The sequence below is a fragment of the Lactuca sativa genome, chromosome 4 (genome assembly GCF_002870075.4).
Source record: "Lactuca sativa cultivar Salinas chromosome 4, Lsat_Salinas_v11, whole genome shotgun sequence".
Taxonomy (NCBI): domain Eukaryota; kingdom Viridiplantae; phylum Streptophyta; class Magnoliopsida; order Asterales; family Asteraceae; genus Lactuca; species Lactuca sativa.
Genome location: NC_056626.2, coordinates 229884628 through 229897454, shown reverse-complemented (window position 1 = coordinate 229897454; position 12827 = coordinate 229884628). Strand labels below are relative to the sequence as shown.

Here is a 12827-nt window from a genome sequence, read left to right as displayed (position 1 = left end):
AAGATTTAAGATCTCCTTCTTGAACCACCATGTTGCACCAAGCTTTTCTTCCTTCAAGGAGCTTCAAACACACCAAAATACACTCACAAAGAACTCACAACACTCAAAGGGGGATCTAGGGTTTCGAGATTAAGATTAAGGGCTATGGAGGATGGAAATGAGGCCAACACCTGGGACTTAAGGTGTTTAAATAGGGTGCAAAACCCCAAAATTAGGGTTTCCTTCCAGCGGCCAACTCGCCGAGTTGAGGCACCTCAACTCGTCGAGTTGACTCATTAAACTTTGCGGCCCAAACAGCTTCGACACGTCGAGTTGAGGCTTTCAACTCGACAAGTTTTCCAAGAAAATGCAAAATAAATAGGAAATAATTTCATACCAGAAACCAGACGTTACAATTTTTCCCCACTTGAATCAGACTTCATACTCGAAGTCCCATGTCTCGAACAATCTTGGGTAATGCTCCCCCATCTCCTCCTTGGGCTCCCAAGTCCACTCCGACCCCTTGCGATACACCCACTTGCACCTTCACTAGCCCCGCTACCTTGTTCCTCAAGGTTTTCGTCTTCCAATCTAATATTGCCACAAGTTTCTCAACATAATTAAGGCGGTCATCCACCATAATATCCTCCAAGGGTACAACTGCGGAATCATCCACCAAACACATCCGCAGCTGAGAGACATGGAATGTGATATGAATATGGCTGAGCTCGGTTGGAAGATCTATACGATACGTAACCCGGCCCACTCGAGCCAAAACCCTAAAGGGACTGATATACCTGGGGCCCAACTTGCCCCGCTTCCTGAACCAGATGACACCTTTCCTAGGTGACACCTTCAAGAGAACCATATCTCCCACCTGGAACTCCAAATCCGACTGACGATTGTCAGCATAACTCTTTTGCCGACTCTGAGCTGTCTGAATCCTGCTCCGAACCTGCTGAATCATCTCAGTAGTCTTGAGTACCACCTCGGTACTCCCCATGACTCGCTAACCGACCTCACCCCAACAAATCGGGGTCCTACATTTCCTACCGTAGAGCATTTCAAAAGGATGTCGATCAATGCTAGCGTGATAGCTGTTATTGTTGGAAACTTGGTAAATTTGCATTAAATTCTGGGGTTTTACTATGTTGCTTACAGTCGATAGAAGCGAAGTAAAAACCTTTATGGACAGGAGTCGATCCGTACAGTTATTCTACATTCAAGATCAACAGTTCAAAGGTTGGTTTTAATTTACTGTCTTGCGTTTACTTTCGTCCAATAATAGAACACTCTTCTTCTACCTTTCTTATAGTCAGATCTAATTGAAAAGGATTGATATGGTTTTTGGACGAAACTTGGCAATCATATTTATAATAATATGATTTATAATTTGCAACTAATCAACATACAATTCTTGGTTTTTCTTGCATTTCTATTGATTCCGATATACAAGAACTCTAAGGACCAAGTTTGCATCAACTTGGATATTAAATTGTTTATGAATTGTGGATGAATTCTAGAAGAATTGCCAACAAATTATGGATGACTTGTTGGAGACCTTTAGATGCTTTTAGTTTGGGGTTTGATTTTCATAATCATGCAACTTTTTTTATTTTTTTGGAATCGACAGAAATATTATAAAACCACTGCTCAAAGAGAAGCAAAGCAGGGTGAAAAAAAGGAAAACCAATTACAAAATGTTAAAAGGTTGACAACACCAATCAATCCAATTACAAATTCGAAAATTACCCTTATTTTTTATCCAACTAAACACCATTATGATTATATTATCCACAAATTTAGAAGAAGTAGTACGAATTTTGTTGAAGATATGCATTGCATACTTTTAAAATGTTGTCTTTATAATGTTTTCTTTATGATGTTTATGATTTTAATAACGAAGTACTTATATCCTTCGTAATGTTTTCCCCCAACTTGTTGAAGTTTGATAATTTTGTGAGTTTTCTTAGAAACAAGGGGCTATTATTTATTTGGAAATAGTAATTGCCATCATTTGTTATTATTAAATACAATATGACAATATAACTTGGTTTTGTTAAGTGTTAATTTATTTTGGTACTTTGTATGTCGAAAGATTATATCATTATTTTGGAAATTAATTATGAATTTGTTAACCTCAAAAATAAATTTACTAACTATTAAAGGATTAACTGATTCACCGAACCGAAATTTTTTCCAAAACCCGGTTAACCGTTTTTTCTTTTTCTGGTTTGCGCATAAGTCATAGCTATATTTAATATTTTCCTAATATATCCTACATATTTGTGTCCTTTTTTATTTTTCAATTTTGTTTTAAGAATTACCATGTAAATATTAAAATACCATATATATATATATATATATATATATATATATATATATATATATATATATATATATATATATATATATATATATATATATATATATATATATATATATATATATATATAGCTGTAGTACATCTCTTAAGTTCGTATAGAAAAAAAAACAAAAGAACAAATTCAAAGTTGAGGTATATAATATAACTTGTTTCATGTCCAAAACTTCATAATGATGGTATTCACATTCACAAATCACAATGCAAACATTGTCTTTTTTGGTGGTGGGTCAACATCTTTGATTCCTGGCAGAATGGGCCCTTTGATGGTCAAACGAGAGTACCAAGTGAGTTGAAATGATCCCACGCCTCCTGTACCACAACCCAAAAAAGCAATCATAATTTTCAACACCAAAATCATCGAATTATAAGTGTATTCGCACAAGGGTATTTTCGTAATTTACCTGAAGTATATCGAACACCTTCTCCGCCATATATTTTTTATTCGAATCCGCGCCTTTTTGCTGTAATTTATCCGGGTGCAAACATAACATTGCTCGATTGTACGCTTTTTTCACCGCATTTGCTTCTATTATATCAACAAGTGCCACCGGCTTCCATCCACTATCTGCCCAAAGCACCTGAAAACCGCAAAATAATATTAAGTTCTTAACTCATTAAGTCAAAAAAAAAACAGTAATCCAAGTCAAGTTTTCGGCTTACAAGTTGTAAAGTGGAGAGAAGTGAGCGAATGTTTCCTTTTCTTCCACTTGACCATAGATGGATCTTCGAGTCCAAACCCTACAATCAATCATAGTATTTGTCTAAATACGAAATTTGATTAAAATTAAATTAATAATATTGCGATTTTTGTAAAAAAAAAAGAGTTACTTTAGTGTCGAGAGACTCTTCTTGTGTTTTTAAAAGTTCGGCCTCAACAGGAGGCAATTCTTCTACCTATACAGTAACAACAGTCAGTAACAGTAACAGTAACAGTAATAGTAATAGTAACATGACAAAAAAAATAAAAACGAAAAAAGAGTGTACGTGGAAGTTATCTAAGGAGGGATCGTCTGTATTTTCAATATTAACCTTGGAGACATGAGGAACTGATTCTGAGAAATAGAACAAAAAAGTTGATATTAGGTTACAATGATCTGATTTAAAAATAATCTTTAATTTTTTATTTAACTAACCAAAAGCGGGTGAAGCTTCCTTTTGAAAGTAAATATCTTCGAGCTTTCTAATTGGACGATTCTGTGGAAATTTTGGCTTGTTGGTGTTGGACTTCTTAATTTTTTCCCCCACCTTAAAAACAACAAATTTTGTGAAAAAAGGAAATTAAAAAATATTATTTGTGTAAATTAATCTATTTTATCATTTTCAATTTATTCCCCAAATAAAGTATTCAATTCATACTGAACGTATAATATTTTCTTCGAACTTTTTATTTTTATAACTACAAACATAATAATTTAATTATCTCTAATATAAAAAAAAAAAAAAAAAAAAAAAAGATCCGTTGTCATTGCCTTTTATATTTTTGTGTCTATTACTGTATTACATCTAACCCCATTAATATAAGAATAATTCTATTTTCAATTCTTTATTTATTTTCACTAATTAATCTATTTTATTAGATATACAATAAGTTTTTCATTTTATTCTCCGATATAAAATATTAAATTCTTACCGATCATATAATATTTTCTTCAAACATTTTATTTTTATAACTACATACATAATAATTTTATTATATCTAATATTTTCGAAAAACCCAGAATTGAAATATGAGAAGGAAGGTTTATAATTATGGATTTTTGTTAAATAAAGTTAGTGAAATTAAGATAATTGTAAGTAAAATTACCATAAATGAAGCATCTGGAGCCATTTTCACATTTTCTGAAGGCATTTTGCTATTCAATGATGTAGTTCTTGAAACATCTGGAACTATTTTCTCATTTTTTGTTGTAGATGAAGCATCTGGTATTATTTTTATTTTTATATTTTCTTTAGGCGCTTTATTATCCAATGGTATTGTGGTTGAAGCATCATCATCATCATCATTATCATCATCATCATCAGGCACCATTTTCATAATATCTTCAGGTATTTCACTATCAAATGTTTTATTTGAAGCATTTTTTGCCATTTCTACATTTTCTTGATTACCACTGACTTCTTCATGAGTTCGGTTTTTTGCAGTTGTCTTCCATCTAGAGCTTAAACTTCCATGGACAACATTTGTTTTGGTCTTTGGAGGACTTTTTTCTTGATTTGATATCTTGAAGAAATCTTTGACCATTCCTTTGACTCGATTTTTAGGTGATCCAATAACAGATTTATTCATCTTTTTCACCTCAACTTTCTTCTTACCAATAACACCACTCATTGTTTCTTTCTTTTCCACATCGATGGAAGCAGCCTCTTCATAACCTAAACCCATTTAGAAAAAATAAAAATAATCAGCTTTCAAATGTTACAAATTTCATTGGAAAATGTGAAGCTAGACATTACCTTGTTCTTTGGTTTCATTAACTTGTTGTTTCATTATTGAAGTTTCTTTCTCAATGGATTCCATTAAAGTTGCAGAAGGAGGGTTGATATCTTCTTTCTCTGTAGATAATTTATCATTTTGGAAAGAAGAATCTTGCATGGTATCCATGGATATGGCAGTAACTTTACTACCACGAAGAGACATGAGTAATGGAACACCTACGTTGGCCCATTTGTGTATAGAGAAGTGAAATTCGTTACTTGGAGATCCTGTTCTTGCTGTTCTAGGGTTTGATTTGTGGCCTGTTTCCTTTTCTGTGGATTGTTGTTCTTGATTGTTTCCAAAAACATCCCGCCCTTTGGGTGTTGGGCTTGAAAATCTAGAGAGAATGGTGGTGGATGAATGTGGATTTGAACCAAATACAGGAATGTCTACGGCTTTGTTCATCCTGGGAGGCAGGCTAGCGAATTGGGAAAAAAGGGAAAGTATGAATAAACAATAGTGTATCATCATCATATACATGAGCCCTAATTTCGAAATCAGAAAATTTGAGAAAGGAAATCACGGAAAGTTGTTTGAAAGCAGGAATTTGGGGAAATATTTTAGCGTTTATAATACAATCAAATTTGAAATCGAAAGCAACGATAGATTCGTCTAATTTGATAACTTAATGTACTTTGAAACAATGAATTTAGAGAAAGAGAAGTGAGAAAAACCTGAATTCAGTAGGAATTGAATTGGCGAAGGGCTCAATTTTAGGGTGAGTAGGGCTTAACGATCTCGAACCAGGCGTCGGAGAAGACCATCTCGGCGAGCGAACAGACTCGCTACTACTCCTGAAAATATCGTTGTAGAAATCATCACTGGTAGGTCTTCTCGGCGAACTATACGACTCACCGAAAACCGGCCGTTCACCCAATCCAGACGGAGAACTGGTGGACTCCTCCGACGACTTGATTCTTCCACCACCAAAACTGTACCTCGTCCGCGTCGGAGGTCCGCCAAACACGTCATCGAAATCGACATCGTTGTCGTCGTCGTTGTCGTGGTTCTTCACATGCGCCATATCAGAAGAACTTGCTCCATTTTCGAACGATCTCTGTGAATGACCGAACCGCATCGACACATGCTCACTCCGACCAACTCTCTCCATTCACTGAACCTCAATCCAAATAGCAAAATCAATGGGAAATGAGCAGTGATTAGACGAAACTGCAATGAGATTACAAATAGCGTTTGGATTCGATTTCAAAAGCTTATGAGATGGCAACAGTGGATGAACCAATTTACCGATGAAATTTCTGGAATGGGGAACAAGGACAAAGAACAGCGGACGTGGGGTCAAGTTAAGCACGAAGGGAAGCCACAAGATGGCGGGGGACCAGGTGGATAAGGCGGGGGAAGGCGGACGACAGCGGCCGGTTGTTAGGCGTATATGGTTTTCGGCCGGTATACAAATTCTCTTGGCGCCAATTAATTGCCATAAATATACTCTATCCACAAATAATAGAAACAAACTTCCACCATAATCTTAATCCTTCAAGTCAATTTCAAATTTTCAAACCTTATATTATAATGTATACAATTATACATATATCTACATTCTTTTGTCAAACTATATATTATTATATGATGGATATTTTTTAGGCATACTTGGTAAAATTAGCTATAAGCCGGAGACATTTAAAATATTTAAAATGACATTTTTGTAAAATATAAAATAGAAACATAAAGACAATATAGTAATTTTGTGATAATATAGAGGAGATTTTTTTAAACACTACTTGAAATAATCTTTGAATTTGAAACTTTTTATTTAAGCTAAAAAGTAAAATATAATGCTGTCGAACACAGTTTTTTTGAGTTTTTTCTTGAAAGTTAAAATTTAGAATCTCTCAAAAACTACGTGTCGAAACAAGTCTTTGATCTTTTGGTCAATCATCAAATTTGAATCTTAATTACTTTGGTTAAAATTGAATTTGTATTCAAAAGACTAATGTAACTATTGAACGTATAGTAGGTTTGAACATAATTGTATTTTTCTTTTGGTCAATTATCAATTACAACAAGATGCTTGTGTGATTTGTTTTGGTTATAATGTGTTTTATGTCGTATTTATTTAAATTTTTTTCTAAACCTTTAAGTATTAAAATGAATTTTTTATTAAATTAGATGTCAATTTGAATATCACACTTGTGTTAAAATAGATACAATAATGGTTTTCCTTAGATATTAGGTATTTGACTACCTTTAAAAATATACCTAACTCATTTAATGTATAAATAAGACCAAACTTTTTTAAGGAAAAATGTAATTTAGGTTTTTGATATGTTTTGTATAGATTTAAGTAATTTACCCAAGGTTGTAAGGATCATAGGCTTACGGAGATCTAACACATTCTTTTGTTCTTTATAAAAAAGAAGTAAATAAATTAGCATCTTATGTTGTACGATTTGTTCTAATTTATACTTTACATTTACTATAGCAAGAAGTAAATTATAACAGAAAGCTATCTAAAGTACTTCTAACGCAACTCATTAAAGTGATAAAAGTGGTAAAGATTATCTCTCTTGTAACATACGTTGAAACTTTCATTTATTTTATAGGAGTAATATTTTTTATTTTTATTAATTTACCATATATCTTCAACTTTTCCGTATTATTATTTAATATAATGAATACGTCGACAAGCATATGTAAAATGCATGTAGGATGTGTCAAAACTAAGTCAAAGTGGTGGGCTCAATAGAGATGACGTGGAAATGGATAACTAGGGTTGAAATGAAGTGTCTTCCAAAATCTGCCTTTGAACTCCTTAACATGAGAAGATGAGGCTCAATCTATTGACTAGTAAAAACTTAACTATCTGGTAACTTTCAAAAGATTCTTATTTTGTTATACTTTGAAGGCGGTGGGTGTCGATTCGGGATGAGCTCACAACCACAAAACTCAATTTTTATACATGTAAAAAAGACATATTATGTCGTTTTTTTCAATATAAAAGGAAATGTCACGTCATTAAGATAAGTTATATTTTCGTTCAATTATGATGAGTATAACTCATGAAAACCCGTTATTATAGGTTAAACCCGTAATTATATAGTAGGGTGTTTTTTAAAATGTATCTATTATTCTATCTTATTTTGATAACTGTCATTAATAATACACTTATAGTGATGTGTTTTTTTTATAAAGTCATAAATGTTCACTTATAGTCACATTTTATAAATATTATTGTTGTCATTGTTGACTTTTGGAGACATGAATGTAATTAAGCTGTAAGGATAAATTATCTTTAGTAATATGTTTAATAGTTTATCATTACTATTATTTACATACACCAACAAATAGAAAAATTAGGACGTCATCAAAAATGATATACACTAACATGTTATTTTTTTTATTATGGTTATTGATAACTTTTGCTTATATGTTTGTTATTATATCATGAATATTGTGTACATTTACTCACTCATTAGACAATTAAACGGTGACCATAAAATGCCTATAGGAATGGATCATTTGACAAAGGAACAGATCAAGTGCCAAAGGAACATATCATATAAAAGGGGGTATGGAGCACCTCGAAGAGGTTTGGAGTACTTGGGAGTGATATGGAGCAACACGGGGACCTTATTGCGCCATCTGATAACGGGATGAGCCAAGAAGGATGTTGTTGCTCCATAAGCATTCATTCTTGTGTCATGTTGCTCCCTCTTGCACCATGAGGTATCCCTCTTATGCCATGGGGTTTCCTCTTGCACCATGTAGTATATTGTTGCGCCAAACATTTTCTTGTTGCGTGTCACACCCCCGAACCAGACGGCGGAAACGTCCGAGGGCTCGCGTGACTTAAATTGAATATCATCACAATGAATATACATGAATCATAACATAAACATTACCATGCATCAATACTACAACTGACATTGTTCATATCAAGTACATTGTTTTAACATTACAAGTCCATAACATAATTTGTTTGATAGTTTTCAATAGCACAACACCCTAACATACTTGGTACTACTCCTCAACTTACCTGTTACCTGAGAATACAAGTTATTTTGAAAACGGTCAACATATGGAATGTTGGTGAGATCATAAGCAGGTTTGATATGAAAATGTTTTGTGTAGTTTGTAACGAAACAACCCAGAAAATCCGATATTTTCTGAAAAGGCCATTGTTTATAAAAGTGTGAAGATCCATAAATATATGCATGTTGATTTCAAAACGTGTATAATGAAGAACTTTGTATTAAAAGTACCAGTGAAAAATGTTGGTCTTCCCCGGAAAACCCGATGTTTTCCGATAACAAAATATCATATAACTGTTCGAATTGTTATTCCATCACAATGAGTGATTTTGATTTGCCTTGATTACTCGATTAGTATTGGGTTTGTTTATGTGAATCGTTATAACCATGCATGATAATGACTAGTTCACCTGTCTTGGCACTCTGGTGAACGCCGAAATTGATTTAAGATTTTGTCACCCTAGACTGGCCGAGTCTAACTGTAGCAAACAGTTGAGGTGTGAGGGAGTTATCCCCATATAGATCTATACACAAACTCTCGCTCTCCCTCCAGGAGACTTTGATTATAACTACAGACTACGACCGACACACGTTGGTGCCGCCCGTTATTACTCACTAAATCCCAACTGAATTTGATTACTATTGATTATCGACCTGTATTTGTTTATTTGAATTGATGGTGAGCCTAACAGACGAGAAGAAGAGGACCGTGAGATCCTACTAAATACGTTTGTTATTCGAGGCTGTCGAGTATGCGACAGACACGTTGGTCTATCTCGCATATGATTTATTTGGACCTTACTAGCAATGCTAATGGGCCACTGAGGCCCAATAGCACATAAAATCCATTGAGGGTCTCTTAAGTATGTAATTGGGTCACAGGACGCCCAATAAACATTTACTTTTATCGTTGGGCCCAAAAGTTATGTTAATGGGTCACGAAGGCCCAATAAGCATGATTAAAGACTTTCAAGCCCAAATATTTGAATATTTACTTGTTTTAGGTATAGTATAATTGTCGGAATGTTTGATTGAACAATTGTTAAATTTGTATCGGTACGAGACCGGTCGGTCGTTTATAACGATATTTGGAATTTTATGTATATTCATCTTTCCGTTATATCATAAGTTGTGGTTTGGTATTTTTGACCCAAATATCTTAATAGTTAAATAATTGACTCAAAACATTTGTTTGACCTTTTCAGCCTTTCTTTGATAAAAATGACATTTTTAGTCCCTTGTATATAAAAGAAAAACATTTTAGGCCCTTAAACCATTTTCTTGTCATTTTTGACCCATAGACTTGTTTAAATGATGATTTTAGCTCAAAATTTACTCCTTGGCAGTTTCTTCCAGTAAGGAGTTTTTCAGCTTAAGCCCAAACTTTTTGCAACTTTTACAATTTTGGCCCAAAATCCAAAAAGTTTACATTTTTTATCCTTGTTTGGAAAATAAATCATATTAACCCCTGAAATAGTTTTGTTTACCCCCTTTTCGCTTGTTTTGAATAATAAACCATTACAATTTTGGCCCATTAAGCTATAAATTTCATTTCTAGCCCTTAAAAGAGTATGATATTCATAAAACATTTATTTTTACTGTTTTGACTCTTTTAGTCCTTGAGAAAACCATGAATAGCAATTTTTAACTCAACTTTTGTTTGTTTGACAAATATAGCCCAAAAATGAGTTTTATGTTGCAATATGTTTATTATAACCTTAGAGGGTAATTTTTCTTGACTTGTTTAGGGTAATATATCATATATCATGTTTACATTCCTCTTTGAACTATAGATCTCGAATATCATGTATTTTTGGCACATATTTACCCCATAACACAAGAAATCACACATAACATACAGATACACATAGATCTACACATTTTACTTGTATTCTCCCCCATAAAACATATGAAAACCGAAAATAGAGAGATATGAACTCACCTTTTCTTGTGGATCTCGGTTTTGAAGAAGAAATGAAAGAAGTTTGATGCTATTTTCGGCCCTAGCAAGCTTTCTTGGGTGGATCTCAAACTTAGTGATCTAACATGAAAATGAAGTTATACAACTTAAGTGTGGTAGGACTTACCAAGAATTGATGATTTTTGATGATGAACTCTTCTTGAAGATGTTCAAATTCTCGAAAATTAGAGAGAAAATGTAAGAGTGTTCTTGTGAGTGTTTGAGAGAATTTGGAAGAGTGTGGGTGTGTGTGATGGGTTCTCGGCCGAAATAAGAGGAAAGAGGGGAGAGAAGTTGCATGGGAACATAAGATGCCCTAGATGCATGAGATGTATTATACCTTGATAACCTTTGAGTAATAATGATGTGTCAACATAGAAGTCAACTCCATTAATCTTTTTTTTATATATCTAGATGGGCCGAGAGGGAGAAATAAGAGGGATGAAATGGGCCTTTAATGCTTGGTTCCAATAATAGGAGGCCCATCTTGGTGGTTTTCGGCCCATTAGGCCCTTAGAGGTGCTTACAGCCCAATGTAACTAAAAATATTGATTTATGGATCATTAGGGCTAATTGAATTAGTTAGGGCCCAATAAGGATATTTATCTCATTCTAGGCCCATTATGGCCCAAAATGTTAAAATAAATGAAAGTCGGTCCAATTAGGGCCCATTTAAGAGTTCTAAGCCCAAAATAGTCAAATTGGAAGCTTATTGGCCCATTAGGCCCAACAAGAAAATCCTAGTCCAAAATGGACTTAAACTAGGATTTTTAGGGTTTCCAACTTTTGTTGACCATTTGAAAGTTTGTATAGGGTGTTTGATGGAAATTTTTGTTGTCATTGAATAAACATCATACATGTTTTCACATTTTTGGTTTACAAATGTTATCATTGTTGTTATTACAAAGTATAGAATTCCTAGTTGTGACATTGCGCCAAGGTGGAGATGTTGCTCCAAGCTAGAAGTTCTTGCGCCACACTTGAAGCATGTTGCTCTATCCTTGCACATGTTGCACCATAATGGTGAAAGATGGGCCATTTTGGTTCCTTGATGAGCCATGATATCCCTGATGAGCCAAGTATGCTATGAAGTTCTTTATGATGCTCAAGTTCATTTAAAGATGCTCAGAAGTTAGTATTGCTCAATGATTACACCATGTTGTGCCACAATGATGGATGTTGGACCATTAGTGTTCATGATGCGCCACATATGCATCATGATGCTCCACTATGGTCAAGATGGTCCATCATGTGTGTTGTTGATTCTCGTGGGTTGTATGACATGGGATAATGTTCCAGAAGATGTTGCATGGTGGAATATGATTGGTTGTCATCATTCATGGGCCTATAGGTCAATGGGCTTGGCTCATTAGTGTAATGCTCAGTTCCTGATATGTATTTCAAGAAAGAATTATTCATTTTTGCAAAGGGACTCGACGAGTTGGAGGCCCCAAACTCGTCGAGTAGAAATGGGATTTTTGGACGCGGGATTTGAAGTCTATTAGACAAGGCGAGAAGCCTCGAATCGACGAGTAGGGCTGCCAGAGTGAAACCCTAATTTTCAGGGTTTGCACCTTATTTAAACACTTTAACTGGCCTCAACTTCATCCTCCATCACCTCCAAGCCTTATTCACGAAACCGTAATCCATTTTGAGTGTTCTTGAGCCATTGTTGCGTGTTCTTGATAGTTTTGAAGCTTGAGAAGGAAAAGGAAACTTGGGGATTCAAGAGGAGGCAAGTAGATCCAAAGTTGGTGCTACATTTATGACTCAGTAGAGGTATAAAGTTTGTACCTTGGCTGTAACATCCACAAAAATACGGGCCAAAAATTTCATTTTTAAAACATATACTTAGCAAAGCATTAGAAATAAAATGTTCACCGATCATATCATTTCATAAAAGAGGTCTCAGGTCTGGAAAATATTTTATAAAACATAATAATAATATTAAGAGTACAAATCCCCAGGAAGATCTCATAGTGTGGAATACGAGGCATGTGTGTGATGTGCTGCTACCACGCCAGCTTCTTCCCC

The 12827-nt window shown here is 34.3% G+C and overlaps 1 protein-coding gene across 3 annotated transcripts; it reads right to left on the bottom strand.

Moving 5' to 3' along the window:
* Positions 1–2483: 2483 nt before the first annotated feature.
* On the bottom strand, positions 2484–6360 carry LOC111913806 (J domain-containing protein required for chloroplast accumulation response 1). Of its 3 annotated transcripts, XM_023909522.3 has the most exons (10): positions 6090–6355; positions 5516–6011; positions 4820–5259; positions 4170–4738; positions 3499–3610; positions 3350–3417; positions 3194–3259; positions 3026–3103; positions 2767–2943; positions 2484–2674 (listed from the first exon to the last, which is right to left on the bottom strand). In XM_023909522.3, exons 2-10 carry the CDS (start codon positions 5950–5952, stop codon positions 2633–2635), a joined length of 1989 nt encoding a protein of 662 aa, XP_023765290.1. In that variant the 5' UTR covers positions 5953–6011; positions 6090–6355; the 3' UTR covers positions 2484–2632. The 3 variants fall into 3 exon arrangements, with proteins under 3 accessions (XP_023765290.1, XP_052626494.1, XP_023765289.1); XM_052770534.1 differs by having other exon boundaries at positions 2484–2671; positions 5516–6360; XM_023909521.3 differs by having other exon boundaries at positions 5516–6354.
* Between the last annotated feature and the right edge of the window lie 6467 nt (positions 6361–12827).